At 39.0% G+C, this 24907-nt stretch overlaps 2 protein-coding genes across 2 annotated transcripts in view; one reads left to right on the plus strand and one right to left on the minus strand.

Annotated features, from left to right (window-relative positions):
- Positions 1-12407: 12407 nt before the first annotated feature.
- Positions 12408-16233, plus strand: LOC122667862 (lipase-like). The gene is made up of 8 exons (XM_043864309.1): positions 12408-12711; positions 12820-12914; positions 13037-13140; positions 13290-13390; positions 13508-13611; positions 13732-14169; positions 14277-14408; positions 15958-16233. The coding sequence occupies exons 1-8, from the start codon at positions 12457-12459 to the stop codon at positions 16115-16117; spliced, it is 1389 nt and encodes a 462-aa protein (XP_043720244.1). The 5' UTR covers positions 12408-12456; the 3' UTR covers positions 16118-16233.
- A 610-nt stretch (positions 16234-16843) lies between these two features.
- LOC122667863 (serine/threonine-protein phosphatase BSL1-like) overlaps positions 16844-24907 on the minus strand; it is a 71451-nt gene continuing 63387 nt past the window's right edge. The window contains exons 15-21 of the mRNA XM_043864310.1: positions 18973-19057; positions 18778-18876; positions 18503-18702; positions 18332-18407; positions 17589-17724; positions 17375-17514; positions 16844-17284 (exon numbers count right to left, since the gene is read on the minus strand). Of these exons, the coding sequence (XP_043720245.1) occupies positions 17201-17284; positions 17375-17514; positions 17589-17724; positions 18332-18407; positions 18503-18702; positions 18778-18876; positions 18973-19057 (820 nt within the window). The 3' untranslated portion in view covers positions 16844-17200. The remainder of the gene's footprint in view (positions 17285-17374; positions 17515-17588; positions 17725-18331; positions 18408-18502; positions 18703-18777; positions 18877-18972; positions 19058-24907) is intronic.

Genomic DNA, 24907 nt, shown 5'->3' on the forward strand with positions numbered 1-24907 from the left:
ACACACACACACACAGTGTGTGTGTCACTACATGCTTTTCGTGCTCATTCTGTTCGGTGGGCAAATTTATAAACGTGATGTACTGTATCTAGGGAGCACATTTTTTATGTGTGACTACAGGTTCAAGCAATGGGGGAAAAGCAACAGTAGCTCTGGCTTCGGCCTCCACCTCTCTGTCTCATTATCATGTAATCGGGGTATCTCTCTCTCTCTCTGCCGTTAATAATGTGAATCTTTCCACACTAAATTTGGTTACCCACTATTGGTTTGACATGTAAGATACCAATAAAAACAGTCCCTCTTTATTTATTTCTTAGGCAAGAGATTATTGTCTGATCGTGTAACGCCTGCACCAGTGTGGGGTTGCCAATGATAACATTTATGGGTATTGATATGGATGTAATTTTTTATTTTATGGGGATAAGGTGGTACTTTTGCGCATGTGTTTCAGTGCAGGAACCATGCAACCATGCTCTTTTTCTCTTATTTCTATTAGGGATAAAGTTCTCTGCACTGGGGACGTGGGATGCGCCTAGACACATTGGGGTGGGCGAAATGATCAGACAACCCCCCATAAATATCCAAATCCCGACCTGTTTTGCTCCATGTGTTTGGGCGCTGCTTGCACCCAGATGGGATCCCGCACAGAGAACGGGTGGCCTTTTAATTAAGTTGTTCAGAATATTGTTGCTTTCACGGTTTCTTCTTTGACCTCAGAAATGTAGTAGTCCACCTCGTACCCCTTTTTTTCTTGTATAAATATTTTGTTTCACCAGAGAATAATGGTCTCTACATTATCATTAGTGTGGTGTGTAGATTCCTCACTGCATTGGTATCGTAGGAAACCCTCTTCCTAGTTTGTACTTCTCATTATATGTTTTATTTTCCACCACAATGAAGCTTATGCGGGATCAAAGTATGATAATGGAAGTTCCCTTCTCTCTTAAATCTATAAACAGAGGTTCCACGTGCAGTGGATGCTCTCTTGTTTTTTGGATGTAAAGGGATAGTCAAAAATCTATATTGGATTCTTGTTTACATTTGTTTAGGGGAATATGTCTAGAAATTAATTGGATATAAATATGATAATCCTAGTTTTCAATCAATTGTTATTGATTTGTTTAGCTATCTAATGATAATAAAATATCTAAAATATATATTCGTATCCGTTTTATCTGATTATAAGATAAATTAATATTAATTTATTAAATTATATTTTGTAATGTAATAGTTGGAGGTGTGAGATACATGCTAATCCGAGTTGAAGGCCAGATTTGGGGGGTCATCATTTGGACGGATCCGGATCGTCTATTGCGTGGCTGCCCCAACTGTTTTGTTGCGCAAACACAGCAAGATGCAAAATAACCGCCTTACCCCTGCTAGTCGGGGTAGCCGTGCGTAACGGGAGACCCCAATCCTCATATGGACCGTAGAATAGAAGAAGTAAAGAAACGAGGATTCTCAACGTCATGCAGTGCACTAATTCCAATTAGGCCGTGATGCTTGACTAAATGGGCGTGATGCGTTTTCAGATTTTTTTTTTTTTTTTTTTGGGGAATAGGGAGCTTTATATATAATTTGTATAGAGGGGGAATCGAACCGGGAAGGGGATGAGGTATCAGCCAGGAAACTAGAACTGGAGACCTCCTGATGAGCATGGGCATGAAGCGCACCCCAGCTCACCTAGGCAGTTGTTGATCGTTTTCAGATTATTATTCTATTCAAAAATGCCAACCGCCAAGAATGCTATAGATTTGATTACGTCTTCTTTTGATAGGAAAGTGAGTATACGCTTTCCCGTTTTCATTTAAAATTTAAAATTGTTAAATGGTGTTAGCCGTTGGGAGGACCCTTGTTCGAATCTAAAGGATTAATATTTGAAATTTGATTATTTAATCGAATTTGATAAGATTATATATGGGGGAGGTTTCTTTGTGGGGACCGCATGAGTGCACATATTGGCATCTGGCGGTGGAATTTCCATCTTTTCATGGGGTGGGGTGGTCATTTAGCACAAAAAGATCCACATGTAGGGATGTAAAAAGTCGCATTCGGCTCGAATAGTGTTATATCCGCATCCGCATCTGTTTAGCTTTCAGACGGATTCGGATAATGCTAAACGGATATGGATAGGAATAAGGTAACGGATTTCGGCTATTCATTTACACCCCTATCCACATGACTCTAAAGTGTGAATTACTTCTTTTGTTCTTTCACATAATGAGATGTGGGTCCATATTAATATTCTCTCTCAATTCAATTCAGCCTTCTCCCAACTAAACATTATTGGATACACAGATCTTTTTTCTTTCTATTCAATGCATACTTTTTACTTCTCCTAAAGCTATCAATGTCTTTCTACATCACTTCTCTTAAAGTCATTTTAGGTCATTCTCAGTTTTATTTTACCTCCTTCAATAATCAAACTACCGTATATACTTCAAAGGCCTCTAATACATATGTCAATTCCACCTCAAATAATTTTCTCACAAACTTACCATATATTTTGTTTTTCCGTTGTACAATATTCAGCTCCATACATTATAACTATCCTAGAATTTTATTTTTTTGGAATTTAAAGTAATACGTCGATCACACAATAATCCGATTGCACTGCTCTTTATTTTAATTCTTTGTGTAACATCTTTTATAAGAAATACAATCAGGTAAGAGTAATTTTCCCTAGTGTTTATCACCTAACACCCATAGAGTTCCCCAAAAAATCATGGTGGTTATGATAAAGGTAATGGCTGATCAAGGTGATACTAATCTCGTGATGCAACTCAGCATTGTTTTTGGTTGCCGAGGATGTTAACAGCAACCCACCATGGCAAGAATGGCATGGATTGCTCTGAAAGACACGATCGCTGCAACTGCAATAACATAAACACAAGATTTATAGGACTTGTTGGAAAGACAGGCAAACACAACACAAGAAGAAGAACCATGGAAAAAGTCTGAAGCTCAGCAAGGTAAATAAGAGAGAAGGTATGTGCTTGGCACGAGTAGTGGCTTGGGCTGTGAGGCAGGCTTGACCAACAACATCTCTTTCCATACGAACAGAACAAGCAAGTGGTGCAAAGAATTTGGAAGGATGAGGGGTAGAGGCCAACAAGGTTGAAAATCATTTAATACAATTCCTATGTGAAATGACAGATTTATTTTCACTGAAAAAACTGTATTAGATGCTATTGGAAATAAAACAAAATGCAAATAAACGAAGGTGTCAAGTTCTAAACACCCTATAAAAGTGTCATTTAGACATTCCCTTTATTAAAATGCATTTTGCATCTTACATTTTCTACTTGTATATTGCTTGGATTTCTATATGTCAAGATGGATTGTGATTTAAACTCTTGTGTTTCCAAATGAGCCCTAAATAAGTTGATCCATTATTTGGTATTCCAAACAAGCAAGAAAAATTAAATCTTTTCAATCTAGGGTTCATTGCTCTGCCTCAAAGATTTATATTGTTACCATATAGCCAAGTTAGATGGGGGTTTTGTCCTCATTCGATTCTTCTATGCAGGCCACAGCACTAGAAGACAACCTATGGTGATTTCTTGACGCAATAGGATGTATGGATATACATCAGATGGTTAATTATTGAATTTTGGACTGGAATTTTATATGTGGTCAATTTAGACCAAATAATTATAAGCGAGCTCTCCCACCTAGTTTTTTAGAAGCATCCATTGAGAGAAACTTTTGCCAAATTGAATTCTTGTAAAGGGGAAGGTTTTCTAGTCCACCTAACTAGAGTTTTTGGCATGTGAACAATTATTGCCTCATGGTGGGTCGGATGGGTTTAAAATTTTATGAATAGTTAGATAAAGGTCTTTGCTCAAATATCAAGTTTTACCCCAAGGCCATAAACAATTGGCAGGGGAAGCATGGGTGAGGGGATGCGGGGCACAATAGGAAAATTATCTCCTCCAGTTTTCTGCCCTGCCCAGCTCCCTAGTTCCTCTAATAGGGGGTGGTGGACCCCACCCAGGTAGAGTGTTTGGGTAGGGGTAGGGTGGTCATTCTAGTCCCCCTTTGTTAGAGGAACTGGGCCGAACAGGAAACTGGAGGTGATAAAGATCTGGCGCAATAGCTCATGGGATCATAGAACAATATGCAACTACACAACTTTGAAGGTGTTACACCATACAATTTGACAGAGATTCAAACCAATCCCATCTGATGGTTAATAAGGTGTTAGTGTAGAAGATTCCATTACAAGCTGTTAGCATGTCGATCCCCTCTCATTATACTATTTTGTCAGTATCCAAAAATTAACAGTTTGCCTTTCCATGTGGCAGTACTAGGTGCACAAGCTTGAGATAGCCAATTTGGTCATGTCAAAAACATTGCTCTTTTAAGTTTTTATTTTAATGGGGTTGACCATATCCTATCACAGAACAAAAACTTTGAATATCTAATCTAAGGTTACTTTTTTGAAAACTGGTTGGTTGTAAATGATGATTGGAAGAAATTATTATTTTCAAATCAATTTTCCTCATGTCACAATTAAGTATTTAAGTACACGATTAAAGGAAAGAAAGAGAGAGAAAGATAGTCAAAAGAGGCATTTCCCTCTCATGAATCATCTAGAACTCTCTGATTTCTAGCATTCAATACTTGAACAAACAAACAAAGACATAAAAAACCAAAGACAATTAGAATTTGTCAGGATTCAACCCAAAATTTTTTTGGTCTTCTGGAAAGCATAAAATGGTGCCCTATCATTCATAAGTTGAAAAATCATTTGTCTACCTAAGAAATCTGGAGGTTTAAGTATTAAACATTTAGCGCCAATGAATCAAACATTAAAAGTCAAGAAAAGTGGCAATTATTTCATTCGAAAATATCTTTATGGGGCAGACTCATGAAAGAGAAATATTTCTCAAACTCTAATTTCCTCCGTATCGTACGTTGTCTTATTAATTTTTTTTGGGATTGAAAATCTATCATTAGTGGTCGTTCTCTTCTCTCTGAAGGCCTATTCATTCAACTAGGTAATGAGAGAAATATTAACCAGTGGAATGATTATTGGATTCCCGTGATTTATCTACCATATGCTACTTTCCCTTTGTCTCCTAATGCTCCTATTCTTATGGATCATTTTATTGTTCAGTTTGCAAGACGGTGGAATATGGACTTAGTCTTTCATTGGTGGCCCCTACACCAATTTTTCCAAGTTGTTTGGGTGCAAGGATCATCTAAAGATTATGTTAAATTTAATGTGGATGGTACTTCCTGTTGTCGCTGAAATATGAATGGATGATTTGTTGCTGAAAGACCTACAGAACTTAAATCAGAGAATGAGCACAAGAGAGGGACGTAGTTGGTCTCTACAAGGGACTCTCCGATGCTTAAGTTAGAATCCAGACAACAGGATAAGAGTTTGGGAAGATAAGAGAGTAGTTGTGAGTGGAATAGTTCCGGATGTTGTCTTGAGAGTTTACTTTTGAGTTTCACCTTATTATTTATAGGAGAAATGGTACATGAATCTGACTTCTTAGCATGGCGGTGGAGAGTCTAGGCCTGTCTACCTGAGGACGGTGAGCTTAGACTTTTCTAGGAGAAGGGGACGCACCCAGACCATTATGTGAAAAGGGGGCATGCCCTGACAACTCTGGCATACTGCAGCGTTGACTTAGTGAATTGATCAATATAGTAATAGTTTGAGTACTTCGTTCTAACCTTGTCACATGTCAACTTGCCATAAGTGGGTGGACTTTAGGTATATCACTTCTAAAGAAAATCCTGGCTTGGCTGGTATCGATGGAGTTTGTTGAGACTCTAATGTGAATTTCATATACTCTTGGATCTCCAAAGGCCTTGGACATACATATGCCTTAGTAGTTGAAGAGGCTGAAGCCTTGGAATCTCTTACATTGGCTTTGAATATGGGCATTCACAAACTGTGCATTGAACGAGATTGTCTACTACTTGTCATAAATATTCTAAGGCATTCTAAGTCGATCCCTTGGAGGATCCATCATATTATCCTAGACTGCTTATATTAATGCAATCTTTTTTACCAGATTGTCTTCCATCATTCTCTCAAGAGAGCAATTCTGTAGATGATCACTTAGCATCCTTAGGAGCTGCTCTTCAATGTTGTTTTCGCTGGGATTTTTTACCCTCCGGCTATCTAGCTTTGTTTTTGTATTCGGATGCGTGTGAGATATATATTGGGAGAGAGAACGCTACCTGGCCGTGTGTGGACCCGTTGTGTCTCCATGGAAAGGCGAAAATCTCTGAAAATGCAGTGGTCATTTTGCACGATCCTGTATCTTGACATAGGACTGCGCACCTAACGAGACCAAGTAGACCCAAAAAAAAAAAAAAAAAAATTGAAACTGTAATGTTTGTGGTTTAATTGACGTCCAAGTATTCTATCATTACTAGTGGATCTTGCTAGTTGGGTAGTTGATCAACTTTAATAACCACCCTCCATACATTTATTTTGATGGATATAATAAATGAATATTGTTGATTAGCCATTTTTGAAAGCTCTTTTTCCTTTTTCTTTATTTTATTTCTTAATTCGCTGAGCCATCATATGTGGTTGGCCTGCTTACTCTTTCGATGTAGAGAAATTAATGTTTGGAAGGAAGATATATCCCATATATCTCATACATAAACAGTTCTTTTATAGTGCGTTGCCCTGTCTCGTTTTTGCTGTGCAGACATAGGATTGTGCACAATGACCATCTTACCCTTGCCCGAGCACCTTGCCCTAACAAGATTAAGACGATCATTGAGCATTGCCACGTGTCAATGTAGCACAGGCTAGACGGGCAACTACGCCTTAAAAGATTTGGATCCATTTTCTAGAAAGATGAATACAACATCAAACACTCAAAAGTCAAAATCCACTTTGAAATTTGAATTAAAAAAATAAAAATTTTACCCAAACGGGCAAGTTTGTGATGTATGGGCTGATCTACTCCAATGTATTCTAATCTTTAAAAATTCTTATAGGGAGGTTGAAAAAGTGTTTGGAGTGGGATTGCAAAAAAAATTTTCTCCCTTTTCGCTAGAGAAGGAGGTTCTTTTAGCCCGTGTGGCTCTTGATTGGCCTGGTGTTTATACTGTGATCCTCCGATGATCCAATAGGATAAGGACCCCATCGGTGCGGCTCATAGATCCCCTGTAACCTTATTTTATTATTCTTCTTGGGTGAGCTAGTGGCTTGTTGCCCTCGCCAATATGTTTTTAGGACTGAGTAACTTTTTTAGACTTTAACTTTCGTTGCTTTTAGTCTGTCTTTAGGCTTGTTTGCCTCCTTTTAAATTTTCAATAAATTTTTAATAAAAAAAATTTTATTTCATATATTACTTTATGTGGTTTGGACACTTTCTCCTCAGTGGCTTAGCTTTTAAAGATAAGTTCTATTAAGTTCTAACATTTAGTAATTTTCCAAATGCTTCTAATTTAAGATTGGAGTCTGGAACATGGAACGTAGAATCAGTATCAAATCGGTGGAATTGGCCAGATAGGCTAGTACTGATTCTTGGCCGATCCTGGTCAGGGAATTTGTATCAGTAATTTGATGGATAACTGATCCAAGTCACCCGATCCAATCTGATCCGATTTAAAAAAACACACACTGATCCGAACTAATCTGGCTCGATAATGGCTGATACGGGTCCAACCCGGGCCGAGACCAAATCTTGAAACCTTGATAGTGGCCAATCCTAGGTGGATCAGGGGTCCGATCTCAAAAAAGAAACATTTTTCCCAACTCCAACCCTATCAAAGGTCGATACAAGCTGGTCTGAATCATTATCAGATTGGTATCGACTAAGACCAATATCTTGTCTGATATCATTTACTAAATCCCTGGTCTGGAAAGGGTACTTATCAGTGGGTCACCAAACAAATACATTGATTCATTTATAGCGAAGATGGTTTAGGAGTTGTGTTTGAATTGTACAACACTTTTTTTTGTGTGGTAAAAACAGATTTTATTGCAAAGGGGGGCAAGAGGAGCACAATGCGTCCAATTTTACAATATTAAACATATTATATATTTTGCCACCCATGTATTGTATATCAAACAAGGATAAAGTTTTCCTTCATCCATGATGGAGAGGTAAGAATTCATCCCAACACTCCTTTCCCCAACTACTCCCTCCAAAAAAACAAAAAAACAAATCTTTACTCAACAAGTGAATATGATGAGTACAAGAAGATGTCGATTCCTACATGCTCGTGGTAAGATTCATCCTCACAATTTAATTTATGGGGCATTGTTTTCTATGTTGCAGCGTAGCTTGCTTCCAGACACATGGGGTGGGTGCAATGACCATCTTACCCCTTGCACAGATTGTCCATGTGCTTGAACGCATGCTAGACTCAAAGAGCATTCTCTCTTAATTTATTTAGGAAAAAGAACTAACTAATCACGTGGTTCCTATGCCTAAATATAACAGCATGCAATAAGGCCGACTAACCATTGATGAAATAAAAAATATGAATCAAAACAGCACATCATTTATTTATGTGTTTGTGGTCGCACAGAGAGAGAAATCATTTATTGATGTGCTTGTGGTGAGAGAGAGAGAGAGAGACAGAGACAGAGAGCGAGATGGATAAGGGGTAGGTAGATATGGGTAATCAGTTTTGACAGGTTGGTGAGGAACCTTCCAGCGTTGAGACAGCCATTAGGCACATTGAAATTAGTAGAATATTAAAAAAAGTAGCAGAAGCCCACAAGCCAACCTTTTCTCCACCAATGAATAACAGCTTATTGTTTACATCACCCAATCAAATACAGTGAGAACAAAAAAGTATACAGACTGGTGTATAATTGGAAAAAAAATCTTTTGGAGTGTTGAAATCTTGCGGTGGAATGCAATGCGGACCCGAGAGCTAGACATGTTGAAGTTGCGAGTTCATACAATTGGATGAAGTTTCTTCCATGTGTCAAGCTCTCAGGCTTATATTACAGTGCACCGCAAGATGCCCACATTGGCGGAGGATTTTAATCCATGTATATTTATGTAAATATAAATATAAAAGTTTTATAAGAGAAAGAATGCTAATCGATGCTGTCTTGGTGTGTACCTACATCTAGACATAGTCCAGTGCAAAAATGATCGATACACCCTTCTAAAAAAATGAAAATGGGTTATATCAGCACATTATCGGATGATTTTGCCTTTAATTTTCTTTAAACAATCGTTTTTTTAATCTCTTTACTGTGAATCCATACCGTTCATTCTGTTAATTCTCCAGTAATATAAGTTTGCCTTTCTATCAAAATATATATATATATATATATATGAATCCATACCGTTTACACAATTTAATGATTTATACCTAAAACCATAACCAGCACTCACCGATTGGTGACACACTGATTATCCATAAAATAAATTTTTTTTTTTTTGTGGTCAAACTACTTATCCATAAAATAGCCTCTTTTGGATTTTTAGCTATCTTTGATTCTCTGTCCAGATGGGCATAGCCAAAGAACTCGGGGTGGGTTAGCAGTTAAGGCCTGTGGGTCCCTTGTGGATTCTACATAATTCATAAGAGTGGTTTACCTTATGACATGTGGCATCCACCCAACCACTGTTTTTATTGCTCCCAACAAAGCCAAGCCAAGCCGGTGCTGCATGCACCAGTAGCTAGATAGATGGGTTGGAGTCAACACAAGGCTTAATTTGATTTTTTGTTGGGTAAATTACACGGATCTGCCTTGTACTATGCCCTATACTTACGGCACGACTTCGATTATCAAATATTATTAAGACCTCCCTTTACTTAAAGGCATTTATTACATAAAGGTCTATTCCGTTAGTTATTCTCCATTTCTCCGTTAAGTGATGATATCATCAGTTTTTTTTTTCCTTCTAAATGCCCAAATTATTTTGAGAGAAAAGTAAATTTACTGTTTTACCCTTATATAAAAGAAACCCCAAAATCACAGGGTGTGATGAACACCATGCCTTTGAGATTTTGCCCAAAAGAACTATTCAACTTCCTGCTTCAATTTCCGACCGACGAACTGCAATTTCATCCTCGAAGCATCTTGGTGACTTGAGAAGGGAGGAACTAATTGATGATCACTGTTTTTTGTACGAGATAGTATGCAACCGCTACAATGGAGTGAATGGACCACCACAGTATCCTTAGGGAGATTATCAGCGTGATTGACTCTTGAGCTTGAAAAGCTATATCTTTAACGTGTGAGACAATTTGACCGCTTTTCACTCTCTCAATCTGTGATCTTTGTAACTCAAACTCCTTGTGTTGGACACATTATAATAAATGAGTTTGCTTCATACCAAAAATAAAGAATGGACCACCAAAGTTATACCCATGAGACGTTTATGTCCCTTGCTTCCTTCTAGATTCAAACCTAAGTTGGATGGACGGTTCCCATAACTTAAATTTTATTGGAAATGATTTTAAACTATTTAGAGCGTTTCCAAATCCTGGGGTTCCTTTTTCTTATGAGAGAGTACCTATTTTCACTAAGCTTTTGTTTTTTTCTCTAATTTACAGCTTGGAAGAATAAAAGAATCCATGACCAACCCGATGGGGCTCCCTTGTGGCGTAGCAAGGTATCCGGCACACATCAGACAGCTAGGAGCACCTGGGCATGGAGCCCCATCCAGCGCCAGTGAGTTGGGCTACGTGCCTAAGTGCTCTGACCGTTCGATTAATGCTAGACGCCCTGCCCTGTCGTGTCACAGAGGATCTGGGTCTTGACCCACCCAAATGAAATTGCAACTTTTTCTCTTTTATGGTTCTTCGAGAAATCTTTTTTAACTTTTCGGATCTAATAAGTCCTAGGTCTGGAGAGAAGTGATATACTTCCAGTATTGTTAAATGCGAATGAAAATTGTAAGGGTATTATGGTAATATCTCTTTATATATTTTAATATAATCCTACTTGTATTAAAACTCAGACTGTGAAGGGCAATCTAATAATTAGCCCATCTGACCTAAACCCTAGTGTTCTCGTAAATACTAGCTGAAAGAAGTAGCCTGGATATTCCAAACTCGATACTCATGGTGTAATGTTTTAAGCAACCTTATGTTTATACCCTAAACCCTAACAAAAGTCACAGAGAATTTATAAACTAAGATAAGAAGCTACAATATTTGGATGATAAAAAGGAAGATCCAACAGAGAAGTTTAAATGGAGGAAATCTTCAACAAAAGGTGAGATTGAACATTTCTTTTTCCCTATTTTTTTAAAATTTTTGTTAAGAAATTAAACCCTATTTTAGTGTTGAAACTTGCAGAGAAGTTATATTTTCAAAGCAAAAAAGACAGAATTTTGACATTTTTTTTTTTTCATTTACAGAGGTTTTTTTATTGACATACCCCGAGCAAGTGGTCACGATAAGGTTGCTCTGTGACAGGTTTGAGTTTGGAAACAGCCTTAATGCAAAAGCGAAAGCAGGGACAAGACTACGTACATTATGACCCTTCATAGACTCTGCAATGGTAGGGCCTCGTGCATTGGATATATGGTTCTAAGTATCAATATCGTATCGTCTATATCGGGCGATACATACCGATTTTGCTAGTCGCCGATATCGATACTATGCCGATATTGTATCGGTAACAAGATATGGACAAGGGGTAAAATGGTTAGAAAACTCATTTTTAAGGAGATTTAGGGGTAATTTTATTCGATACAACCGATACAAGCCGATACCGTATCGATTTTGTAAGTTACCGATACCTGTTCCGATACCGTACACTAAAACCATGACTAGGTATGCCTAGGTTATTATAATATAGGGACATATTATATCAAGGGATATGTTGAAGGTTAAAATGGTCTTTTTGTTTTTTTTTCTTGAATGTTTTAAGTTAACACCGTCACTCTAAAAGGAGACAATAGTAATATTTGATAATAGAGGGATGCTATGCGTGTGGGATGTAGTACAGGGAGGTCCATGTAATTTATTTAAATTTGTTTTTTTTGGGGTGATCAAAGAGAGTTTGATTGGTTGAGCGCCCAAAAGAATGAGAAAAATGTGGAATAGGGTAAGACTAACAGCAATGGAAGGGGGTATCCATATCCCAATAGAATGAGATAAATGAAGAAGACAAAAAAAACGGTGAAAAGGAAAAACGTTAAGTTGGGAGCTGGGAGGGAGGTGCTAGAAACGAAGAAAGAAGAAAAGAAGAAACTTCTCCTCTCTCTCTCTCTCTCCCTCTCCTTTCAGAAATTCCTTTTATTGGGGAGAGAAGGCGGGAGAGGAAATGTGGAAAAAGAGAGACTTTCTTTGATTTTGAGAGAAGAGGGTTGTGGTGTAGCAGAAGAGATTTTCTTTTCATTATTTGTTTCGTGACAGAGAGATAAGAGGGCTCTTCTTCTATTATTCTCCTCTTTTTTTTATTTGGCTATGTTTTTTGGGAATTGGATTACAACAGGAAAGAGGAAGGAAGAACGAATTTGGGACTTGGGTCTTTTGGACGGAATTGCCATGATACCCCGGTTGTGGATTGCAGCGCTTCAACTATCAGAGCTCCTTGTGAGCTCTGTGGTCCATTGTTTATATGGGTTTTACATTTTCAGCACGGCTGTAGCATCAGATTTCTCACAGGCAATAAATGAATGTTTGAAGCCCAATGTGAATTTTAATACAGATACTGAATTGAGAGGGTTGGACTCTAAACTATCAAACAATGATATGCCTCCTATTGTCTTAGTCCATGGCATCTTTGGATTTGGCAAAGGGGTATGTGATATTCTATTCATTCTCATTTCATCGAAATGGGTTCTCTATTTCTTCTGCCTTTGATTGGGTTTTGAGCTTTGATTCTCTATGTGCCATTTTTTATTGCAGAGGTTAGGGGGTTTGTCTTATTTTGCGGGAGCAGAGAAGAAGGATGACCGGGTGCTCGTTCCAGATTTGGGTTCCTTGACCAGCATATATGATAGGTGTGTGCTTGAAGCTACGAAAGCTTGCTAGCTATGTAAATTATATTGAGCTTACATGCTTTAGCTTTTGCCTTCTCCTTCTGTTCCTTTGTCATTGTTATTTATTCGTTGCAAACATTCAGGGCTCGCGAATTGTTTTACTACTTGAAAGGGGGACAAGTGGATTATGGAGAAGAACACAGTAAAGCTTGTGGGCATTCCCAGTTTGGAAGGATTTATGAGCAAGGTTAGAGATTAAACTTCTTCCCCTTATGTTCCCCCAACCCCCTTCGCCCAACGCTTGGCTCTCTCGCTTCCATGGTTCACAACTTCCAGGATACTTGTTTGACTCTTGTTTTTTTTTTTCTTTTTTCGGTTGGTTTCCCTGGAATGCAGGTCATTACCCTGAATGGGATGAAGACCATCCAATTCATTTTGTTGGACATTCTGCGGGAGCCCAGGTGGTTCGACTATTGCAGCAAATGTTAGCAGACAAGGTCAGCTAATTTCCCAATCTCTAATGTTTTTTTTTCTTGAGAGAAGGGAGAAGAAGAAGGTAATGCTGCTGATGGGTAGTTTTGTTACTAATTATTCAAAATTCATTCTAATTTTAGGCTTTTAAGGGTTATGAGAACACTTCTGAGAACTGGGTATTGAGCGTAACTTCCTTATCTGGGGCGTTGAATGGGACGACTAGAACCTATTTAGATGGGATGCAGTGAGTGAAATTTCCATCCTCGTTTTTTTTTTTTAATTTTTTTTTAAAATTTTTAAATACAAATCATTGATTTTCTGTGTTCAAAATCTCATATTTTTAATATATTTTTTTTCTTCTCAGACCGGAGGATGGAAGATCTATGAAGCCTGTATGTCTGCTTCAGTTGTGCCGCTTGGGTGTCATAATTTATGAATGGCTTGACATTCCCTTGCTGAAGAACTACTACGATTTTGGGTTCAGCCACTACAATATGTCATGGAAGAAAATTGGAATTTCTGGTCTTGTGGATTGTCTCCTAGGGAACACAGGTCCTTTTGCTTATGGAGACTGGATCCTTCCAGACCTTACAATTCAAGGATCCATGCGGCTCAACTCTCATCTCAACACTTTCCCTAACACATTCTACTTCAGCTATGCTACGAAGAGGACTAGGAAGATCATGGGGATCACAGTCCCTTCTAGCATACTGCATATACACCCCTTGTTCTTCATCAGAATTTTCCAGATGAGCCAATGGAGACATCCTCCAGATGTTTTGCCTCCTTACAAAGGATACAGGTCAGTGATAGGTGGCTATGTTTGAGCCAAAAAATCCAAATAACCAAATTGATCTTGTTTACTGTATTGCTAATTAGTTTCTTGCCTGCATGTTAAAATCTGTGCAGGGATGAGGATTGGCAGGACAATGATGGAGCACTCAATACCATATCCATGACATACCCTCGTATACCGACCAAACACCCAAACCGTTTCATTGTAGATGACTCTGAATGCCAGCCTTTGCAACCGGGAATCTGGTTAGTTCTTTCTCCTAACATGATTAACACTATCTATTACCAACACCCCAATTCTTTGCTATTGCATTTCAGATATATTCACATCCATAAAATTTCATCAGCTAAGTTTAGATGCCAAACTATTATTAGTATGGTACATCTTGGGGATTATCTTAAACTGTCACTTTCACTATTAAAATTATCATCATTGATAAAATCGTGCAATTCACCCCCACTGCCTTTTGAAATGTCTACTGCCCATCTTGATGCTCTCACTGTCATTATTGCTGTCGTAATTTACCATTATGATGTAGCTCAGTGGTACTTCAGTGTTACCAAGTCACTCATATCTACTACTGCTATCAACACTCTTAATTTCTGAGAGAGGTAGTGGATGATGGATACTGCTTAATGATTACTGGATTTTGTATCTAGTTTTGTTGATGCCAGTAGACTCAAAAAAGATTTCTCTTTACCTTATGTGAAAATTCTAAACAGAGTCGGAAAGACTATAAGACCATTTACCAATTCAACTCAACAAAAGCTTTACCCCTTCATTTGCTTCAATTGGATGAATTTTGTTCAACCAGGTGTTTTTTAATGGATGTTCCACCAGATTTTGCTATATTTATCTACACACTATGGTTTAGCAGTTTCACTGGTTTGCTCCCCTCCCCCTCTTCCCTGGTTTTCTTTTTCCAGATTTGCATATTTTGATCAAGGTCACCCTAGTCCATATGCAACCCTTTGGTACCTGGTGCTGTTAAAGTTTCTGAAACATCATTAATGCAATACTTCCCGACATTAATCATCATTATTAACCATCATAGACTTCAATTCCAATGTGTGAAGATTGCATCATTCTCTGCGCTCATCATATTTGATTTCCTTTCTATCATCGACACAGACCACCACCAGAATCATTTGACATTTAAACAAGATATGGTACATGCAATCAGATAATTAGATGAATACATTTTGATGATTATCCCTCAATTGTCATAATCATTTATAGAGTCCCCAGAATCATTTGATGATTTCTAGTTTTATATTCTCTTCATTTCCATTTTCATTACCATGACTGTGATCCAAAAGGGGGGAAAAGAAAATCATAGTTATAACTACCATTTACTGTGGGATACCCAGAAGCATCTAGATGTATAATATATGAGAGTGGATACTGTATCTGTACCTGTGAAGGAGTTCTAACCTGTCATATTATTCAGTGTTCTTAAAACTTCTATAAGATACTCATCTGATCGTTAGAAAAATTGTACAGATTCTTAAGGTCCATGTGTTTTATTGTAAAATATCGAAAGTATAGCCAGTAAAATGAGACATTATGTTTTTCTCAATAATCGCTACCAACGTACATTTAATACCACAGGTGCTATTGAATTTTTTTCTCATAAAATGTCTTTATTCGCTTGTAAGTTCGCTATACCTCCCCATGTTCAAACAGCCTTTTATAAATTTTCCACTTCTGGGTTCTGTTGCATTTTCCTTTTGGTTTGTCAGATACTTTAGTTTTTAACATTAGTTATATAACTAATAGAGACATTTGATGCAGGTATTACAAGCTTGTGGAAGCCGATCACATACTTTTTGTTGTGAATCGGGAGAGAGCTGGAGTGCAATTTGATTTGATATACGACAGTATCTTCGAGCGCTGCAGAAAGCATGTCTTTAGAAGCAAACCACAGACACTACCCAATCAAACAAACCAGTAGTAAAAAATACATTCTGAATATACCCAGAGCGAAGAAAATGAAAAACAAAGCTACCAGATCAGCCCAAACACTTTTCCCCCCTCTCTCAGATGTAATTACTGTTTTTTTCTTCATTTTTTTTTCGTCTAGTGCCAATCCACTTTGTAGTTTTGCGGTAGTTTTTTGGATTCTCATTTTGTAACTCATACTTTTCATCATAAGAAATTCAGATTCAGTAGCAAACTTTACATAAGTTTCAATGAGCATTAATTTTACTGTGCCCCTACATGATTCCTGCACTATGACCTTATATATCCTTGTCACCTATACCCAAATTATAATTTTCTCATATCCACCCAGACAAAGCAGCAGTAAACCAAAGGCAAAAAATGAGCAACAGAACTAAACATTTTAGGTTTCTTGAGAGAATGGTACCACAAATTACAACTCTTATTAAATAGAGTTGAGAATTGAGCTAAGATGTGTGCAATGAAATTGACACATTGAATTTATTTTCTGCAGTTTAACAATGTATTTTACAATCACAAGAGTTGACCCAACCCATTGTTCTGTAATGGGAAAGAAAGAACTGAATTTAATGGGTAACAAACTATAGTTCCTTTCTACCAAAAAAAGAAAACAAACTATAGTTCCTGTAATCTATTACAATGATGTTATCATACCTAGCCAAAATTATGAACCAAAAAATGAACACATAAACCGAACTAAAACAGATGCTAATTTAAGACTATAATTTACATTCCAGTACACTACAAGCCTAAATTTCTCAAATTCCAATATGGTACATCTGCCAAGATCTTTAATTGGCTAGCTGAAATGCTACACCATCTCTTGTACATGCTGAGTTGTACAAACATTACACGAGCAATGAGGAAAGAATTAATCCCATCTATTGACAAAAAGCTGACTCTAATCTCCCGAACTATGTGCGCACTTGACAAAGCCTCAATTTTTGACACGCTTTTAAGTTACAAGAAAGGAATGTGATGGGTCCTGCCTCCTGATGTTGCATTACCATCACTGGAAAGTATAATTCTGGTACTAAATTAAAGCACCATTTAGAAAAAATCTGCCAGGGAAAATTCAAATATATGCCAATGAGCTTCTATCATGGTCAGGCTGTGGCCGACCGCGAGTTGGAGTTGGTGGTCTATGAATGTTGAGCTCCTGCAGCATTCAAAATGAACAAAAGGAATAAGCTGCGTCCTGACAGGTTGTCTTAAAATACATGAACTGCGTGTACTACCAAATCTTTACCTGCATCCATGTATCATCTAAGACACGCTCTGGAGATGTCTCAGGTGACTGAAAGGGAGGTGGCAATGGATGAATCAATTTTGGAACCACAACCAATCCCCTACCAACCACCAGTATTGCCCCAGCATTATTTGCCGTTCCTGATGCAGTTGAAAACTTAGCATGAAAATTGCGGAGAGAAAATGGAAGAGAGCTTCAATCTTCTTTATCTTACCACAGTAGTTAGTAGCAGAAAATAAAGTGATAAGATGTCCCTGAGCAAACCGCTCAAATCCATCCATGACACACTCATGTGCTCTTATAATAAGTTGCAATTTGTTTTTCTTGCAAAAATCCTTCACCCTGTCAGGCTGCCATCAATTATAAATAATATCAATATGGGGTTTCAGAAGAAAATGTTGTGAATATTAGAAGTTAGAACTAATCAAAATTATGAATGTTAAATACGTACAAGCAAAAAATTGGAATGGATCGCATGAAGGAAACACATGTCAACAACTTTACTTGGAGTTAAGAATCCTAAACCAGGGCTAAGGAAAAAAGAACATGGTAGTGCATCCCAGCTCAAAAAGAATATGAAAATCTTAATTCATAACTTGTGAAATATAATAAATATGTCAATAAAAGCAATGCCGGTAAAGATATGGTAGTGCATCCCAGTTATATACGACTATAATATGTATTACATAACCATGAACACGACGTTACTTCAAACCATTAACACACTTATTGGTCTAAAGATATTAAACCATATCAACATCTCACTGCAGTTCTAATGTTTAGGCTATTTATTTTAGCATTATAAACTCACAAGCACCAATGAGGAAGACTGCAAGTGAACAATTTTCCACTTAAGAAAGCATTTAAAAGAAATCCAGCCATGCATGTAACATAAATTGATAGAATACAAAGACACATGCATTGCATAGATGAGTTCCTGATGCAGTTAATACATACCCCAAAAGTAACAAGGCCAGGGCCCCTAGCATTTGGTCTCAAACCCTCTATACCATCATTTTCTGTAGGATCAGACCTGCAAATAACACCAACCAGCTGGACTAAGACAATATATACATCAGAAAAACTTGATTGTCAAACCATAGGTGAACTAAATTATTAAAAGTATACCATAGAAGGTCCATGAGAATGATTGATCCAGCATCCATTGTAATGGGCCTTTCAAGTTTCTCTATTTGTTCCACAGAGTGTATTGACCTCCCAATGCCACCATGCATGCAAATAATTTTCTTCTCGATGAGTGCAGCAAGTGGGAGAAAGTTAAAAAGCTGATTGAACCGAGACCATGCCCATATTCCATCATTCTCGCCCTACAAATGCAACTGTTTGTCAGTAATACTAGCTTTTATGTTTCAACTAAGAAAGGTGTAAGTAACCATTAATACCATCCTCTCAATGCATTCGATTCGAAAACCAAAGAGTGCATTAATGTCAGCAGCCTCATGGTTTCCTCGGATCAAATGTACGTTCTCAGGATACTCAATCTGGACAATCAAAAGAAAGAGCCAATGTAGTTAATGGAAGTATTGATGGAGCAAAGGTAACATTTTCAGTTAGTTCACTTTGAAGCAGAAACGTGCCTTGAGAGCTAGAAGCAAGGTTATTGTTTCAAGGCTGTGCTGTCCACGATCAACATAGTCCCCCAGGAATAAATAGTCAATATAACTGACAAAATTGAAGTTCACATGGTTAGACAACAATCTGAAGGTATACAAGATTAAAATAGACAAAATTTATTGGGAAAGACAGCCAAACACAACCTGTTACAACCACCTAAAATAATAATAAGGGTAGTTTAGGAACTAGCCTTATGTGTAGTTTCCTCATTATGTATTTTCTGTTTTTTTTCTTCCTCTTTTTTACCTTTTACCTCCCTAGGGAGTTGCATGTAATTTCTTTCTAATTAGTAATGAAGTAATATAGGTGTGTTGAGAAGTCTCTCAACACACAACACATTCCCACTGAAATACACTCCTCTCTTCCCTCGTCTTCTTCTTCTTCTTCTTCCTCCTTCAACAACTTCTTTCATTCTCATTTGCTTCCCTAACCTAAAATCCAACTTCTACTATAATTATTCATAAATGTGCCTCATTTTAACGTAGTAAGACATAAGTACCAATTATCCTAAATATGACTGCAGGGTTTTATTGTAATTTGAAATTAAACAGGTTAGTGTAGTGTAGACCTTCACTGATAAGGGTAGAGTAAGATTGACTACGAACTGTAACATGGCAATTCAGGATAAGGAAATGGAGTCCTTTCACTAACTGGCAAGCTATCTTACATGGATATGGGTGCATGTCGAACACAAACATGCACATGAGGTGTCAAACTAGGCAAATCCAAAAAGACAGACGGACTACATGCAGAATTCTTTTTAATTTTCAAGGGAAAATGTTGTATATGTTGCCAGCCCCGAATTCCGTCACACATTCTCCCTCGTCCTCCTATTGTACGAACTGTGCTCCTGCCCCTCCCCCCCCCCCCCAACAATGGCTGCACTTGGGAACCGCAGGCTACACTGGCGGCATGGCGATCCCCTTTCCTTTAAAAAAAAAATTCTTGTTTCGAAAATTTCGAAAATATCTTCATCAAACAAAATGGATAAGGGGTGGAATTTTTTGACCTGATCAGCCAACAGGCTAACCCATCCAAACCCTACACTGTTAATAATCAGGCTGTAATTGGTTCACCTGCTTACCAATTATTACTTTGAGTCCTAGCATAACCTATGCACCCATCTAGTTATTGCATCCTTGTTCAACTAGCCCAAACCCACAAAACGGAGATGGGCTTCGTACTTTTGACTGGTCTTGATAACAAACAGGTCTGTTTCCCAATAGATACGGAAACCTTTTAGTCATTCTGGTTAAGGCCGAGCCAAGCTCAATGCGTAAGTTAATTCAAACCGGCCTGATTATAAATGAGCTGGTTTTGGTTAGGTAATGAGATTTTCTAACCTTATAGGGTAAGGGTTTACCTACCTGACCTCAGAGGTAAGGATAAAAATCTTATATGCCTAGCAGGGCATGGGGAAGGCCATTACCTGACCCTAGTGATGCAGTAACATTTTATTGGATCGGTACAAACCTGTTTGGAAGCCAATCCGAGACGAACCGGGATATTTCTACCCAAAAAAAAAAAGAGACTTGTAATTGTAAAAAGGGAGGAGGGGGGGGTTCGAAGGTGACTAATTTGAATTGAAAAACCGGCTACCATGTACTTTGGTGAGTTTGGTCTAGCCACCCATGACCAGCCCAATGTGTCTTTACACCTCGATCGCCTTTCTTCCTTCCTCAATCCTCATCCCCTTGATTCTATAATATTAAAGTTCCCATGGAGTGGCTGTAGAGAACGAAAACCAAAGTTGGCACGCTTCCCTGTACCGTCTTTACTCCTTCCCTTCATTAATGTTGCTCTATGCCTCTATGGCTACTTGTATTGACCAACTCACCTTTTCAAAAGTGCTTTCTCTCCCTCAATAAACACAACTAAAAAGTAATTTAACAATTGGGTTACAGAGAGTTTCTTCCTTCTTCCTTCCTTGTGGGGTTAGTTAGGAGGTTGGTTGGGAATCTAAACTGTTATTAATATTCGTTATGTCTGTGCATGAAGCCTTGCGGTCATCATCAATATAAAGCAAGCCCATGCACTGCCTATCCTATCCCAGACCAGACATCCAGACAAAACCCTAGTGTTGTGCGTGCAAGGTAACCTACCAACCCATACCCATGGCAGCTTCGAATCTGAAAGTGAAACTTTTGGTGGACAAGAAGGGCTAGAAAATCCTGTTTGCAGAGGCAGGGAAGGAGGTTGTGGACTTCCTTTTTAACCTCTTGGCCTTGCCTGTAGGAACTGTTGTTAAGCTGGTGAGTAAGGACAGCATGGTAGTTCTTTGTTATTCTTCCTTCGGCCCCAAGCCATTTAAATTCTTTGACATGTGGACTTCCCATCATCTTTACCTCTCAACCATCCTCAAAGCCTGGAGCTCTCCCGTCTTTTGCCCCTCCCTCCCTCTCATTGCCTTCTCCAAAAAACTCCGCCTCACCAAATCAAACCTCAAAACCTGGAATTCCTCCACCTTTGGTAATATCCCCTCCCGCGTCTCCTCTTGTCAATCCGACCTTGCCAGTGTGCAATCCCACCTTCAATCGGATCCGCTCAACCCCTTGCTGGCTGAGGAAGAGAGAAAGCTTTCTGAAGAGCTCTCTTCCCTCGCCTCTCATGAAGTAAGCTTTCTCCGCCAGAAATCCCGCATTAAGTGGCTGGATGATGCAGGTCCAAGCACTAGGAAGAAGAAGAAGCCTTGACTTGGCTGTTTTGTGTTGGAGCCTTTCTCTTTTTTTTTTCTCTACTTAGTTTTTTTTTTTGAGATCTTAGATTGAACCGGTCCAACCAATGGTCCAATTTAAGTGACTCTTTCCTATTGGCTGTCTTTTGTTTTATTTCTATTGGCTCTTAGAGCATCTTTTATATTTTTTGTTTAAACTTTGTTTTAGCCTCCCCCCTCCACGATTTTAAGAGGGTGGAATTGTTTTGTAACTAGGACTCAGATCTGGGATTCCTAATCCAGATCTGAATATCTGTAAGGCCTTTGGCCCTTTTTAAAGCTATAAATAAGACAACCGTGGGCAGGCTCCCCCACTATTTCCTGCCTAAAATTTTCCTGCTTTTCAAGCTTTGTTGCTGCCATCGTGCTGCTGCCTCTGCTCCTTTGTGAGTGTTTACATCCTTGTGAATCTCAAGGTGGTAAAGGGTGGGTGGACTCCTGCGACTCCTTTCATTGTGAAGATCGGGAGGTTCTTTCAAGTCATCAAGCTGCTGCCATTGTTTCTGCAATACAGTGAGTTTAAATCTGTTTTTATTTTATACCTTCTTCTACTTAGACTTAATCTACAGTCCCCTCCATCCATCAAACCCTAGTTCTCCATTAAACCTGTACTCCTACCTCCACTAGGATTCCCCCATAACTCCAGGTTTAGCCTTCACTTTCAAACCCTACTTCCAGCCTACATTCCCCACATCCCTCCCCACTCGACCTTAACCCTAGCCCTTAGTCTCCACTATCACCCCTCAATTCCCCCACTCCATTAAACCTAAAAACCTGCAACTCGATTCTGCCCAACTGCAGAATTTTAGAACCCTTCCAAACCCTAATATTCTTATGCCATTAAAGCCTCCTAAACCTGCATATTAAAACCCTATAAACCCCATTATTATTATTTAACCCTAACCCTAATTTCTGCCCTAATTAGCCTAATCTGTCCCAATCGGCCAGCCTTATTAGGTAACCCTATTCCCCTGGCTCCTAGTGGGACTTCTCCTACATAGGACTACATCAAGTGGTATCAGAGCCATGGCTGAACATGGCACCCCTGCTATGGACCCCACAGAACCACCCCCACCCGATTCCCTTGCTGCAATAATGACTATGCTGCAGAAGATTTCAACAGACCAGCAAGCCCTTGGTGATCGAATGACAGCAATGGAACAAAGGCAAGTTGTGCCTCTTGTAAGCAACCCTCTATATGTAGAGGAGGATAGATTCCAAGTTCATTCTGAAATACATGGAACTCTAGGAAGGGATGAATATCATAGAGATCATCCCAGACGTCACAGGGACCACAGAGATCATTCCAGACACAACAGAGATTACAGGGACCGATGTAGACCCGACAGAGATGACCACAGAGAAGATAGGGACAGAACTACAGAAGCACCTCGAAGACCTAACTTTGAGGAATACATGAGATCCTACTTCACTGGAGATGAAGCTACTAATAGGAGGTACGATACACAGAATGTCAAACTAGAGCTAAAGGAGTATAATGGGCATGGTGATCCATAGGTGTTCTATCACTGGCTTGCTGCCTTGGATGAATATTTTGACTGGTATGACTTGTCTGAAGATCAAAAGATGAGATTGGCACGTGATTGGCCCTACCCGAGAATGGTGGCGAAAGACAAAGAGAGACATGAAACCCGTAGGTGATGCACCTACTAACTGGGAAGACATGAAGTATGACTTGAAGGAGAAATATTTGCCTAGACATTACAGAGCTCAGATGCAAGATCAACTCAATTCCCTTTGGTAAGGGACTATGACTATATCCGAGTATATGCAGAAGTTCGATTCTCTTTCTTCTCGTACTGATACCAGAGAGAGTGCTACTCAGATGTTATCTCGATTTCGGCTAGGATTGAGATCTGATATTATTAGGGCTATTGGAGTTGCCGATGTTCTGGACATCAAGGATTGCTTTGAGAAAGCCCTGAAGGCTGAAGACCTATTGTACACCAATAGAAGGTTTGGCTCCACTGCTGTCACCAGGAAATCTTTTCCAGCATCCAAACCAACTACTGGTTACAATAGAGGTGACAACATCACTACTGGTTCTACATGGACAGCCCCCTATACTGGCAGCTCTTCTCGTGTGGACATGGGCAAAGCCCCAATGACCACCAGTGAACCAAACACATGCTATCGCTGCAATGAAAAGGGACATTATGCTAAGGATTGCCCACAAAAACAGAGGCCGATTCATGTAGCTGAAAGGGAAGAAGAAAACCCTGATGATTTTGATGAACAGGGTATTTATGCATTACCCCCTGATGATGATGATGACGGGACTGCTTACTTTGATGACCTGGGTGATGACTTTGAAGATACCCGAGGTGTTCATGTAGTAGCACGTATATTGAGTGCTGAAACTAAGGGTAAAGATTGGCGACGTAGTTGCATCTTCTATACTCGCTTACGAGCAGGCGAGTGCACTGCCCAGATAATTATTGATAGTGGCAGTTGTGTTAATGTTGTTTCTGAAGACCTTGTGAAGAAGGCAAATCTGAAGTTTGAAAAGCATCCAATGCCATACAAAGTCTCCTTATTGAATGGGCATAAGCTTGATGTGAACAAGAGATGCTATGTTCCCTTATAGGCCCACAAATATTCAGAGGAAATTTGGTGTGATATCATCCCAATGAGAATGATTGATGTTCTATTGGGACGACCATGGCTATACGACAACGATGTTGCCCTCCTGGGAAGGAAAAACCAGTGTGTGTTTCAACATAAAGGAGAGCAGATCAAGTGGTACCCCCTTAATTTGCCTGAAGAAGTACGTAAACGCTGTGTCATGCGCACCAATCAGAAGGGGACAGAATCTAGGAGTAATTTGTTAGCTGTCCCACAGAGAGAGTTTGAACAAACCAGCCATGATACAGGCTTGGTTCTTGTCGTGGTGACTCAAGAGTTTGCTGCCCAAACCGAAGTGAAACTTACACAGCCCATCAAGGAGTTATTACAGGATTTCTTGGATGTGGTGCCAGAAGAACTGCCCAAAGAGCTACCACCACTGAGAGACATTCAATATGTCATCGACTTGGTACCTGGTGCTATGTTACCAAATCTGCCCGCCTACAGGATGAGTCCTACCGAGCATGAAGAGCTTAATAAACAAGTTGGAAAGTTGCTCAAAAAGGGGTTCATTGAAGAAAGCATAAGTCCTTGTGCTG

The sequence above is a fragment of the Telopea speciosissima genome, chromosome 7 (genome assembly GCF_018873765.1).
Source record: "Telopea speciosissima isolate NSW1024214 ecotype Mountain lineage chromosome 7, Tspe_v1, whole genome shotgun sequence".
Taxonomy (NCBI): Eukaryota; Viridiplantae; Streptophyta; class Magnoliopsida; order Proteales; family Proteaceae; genus Telopea; species Telopea speciosissima.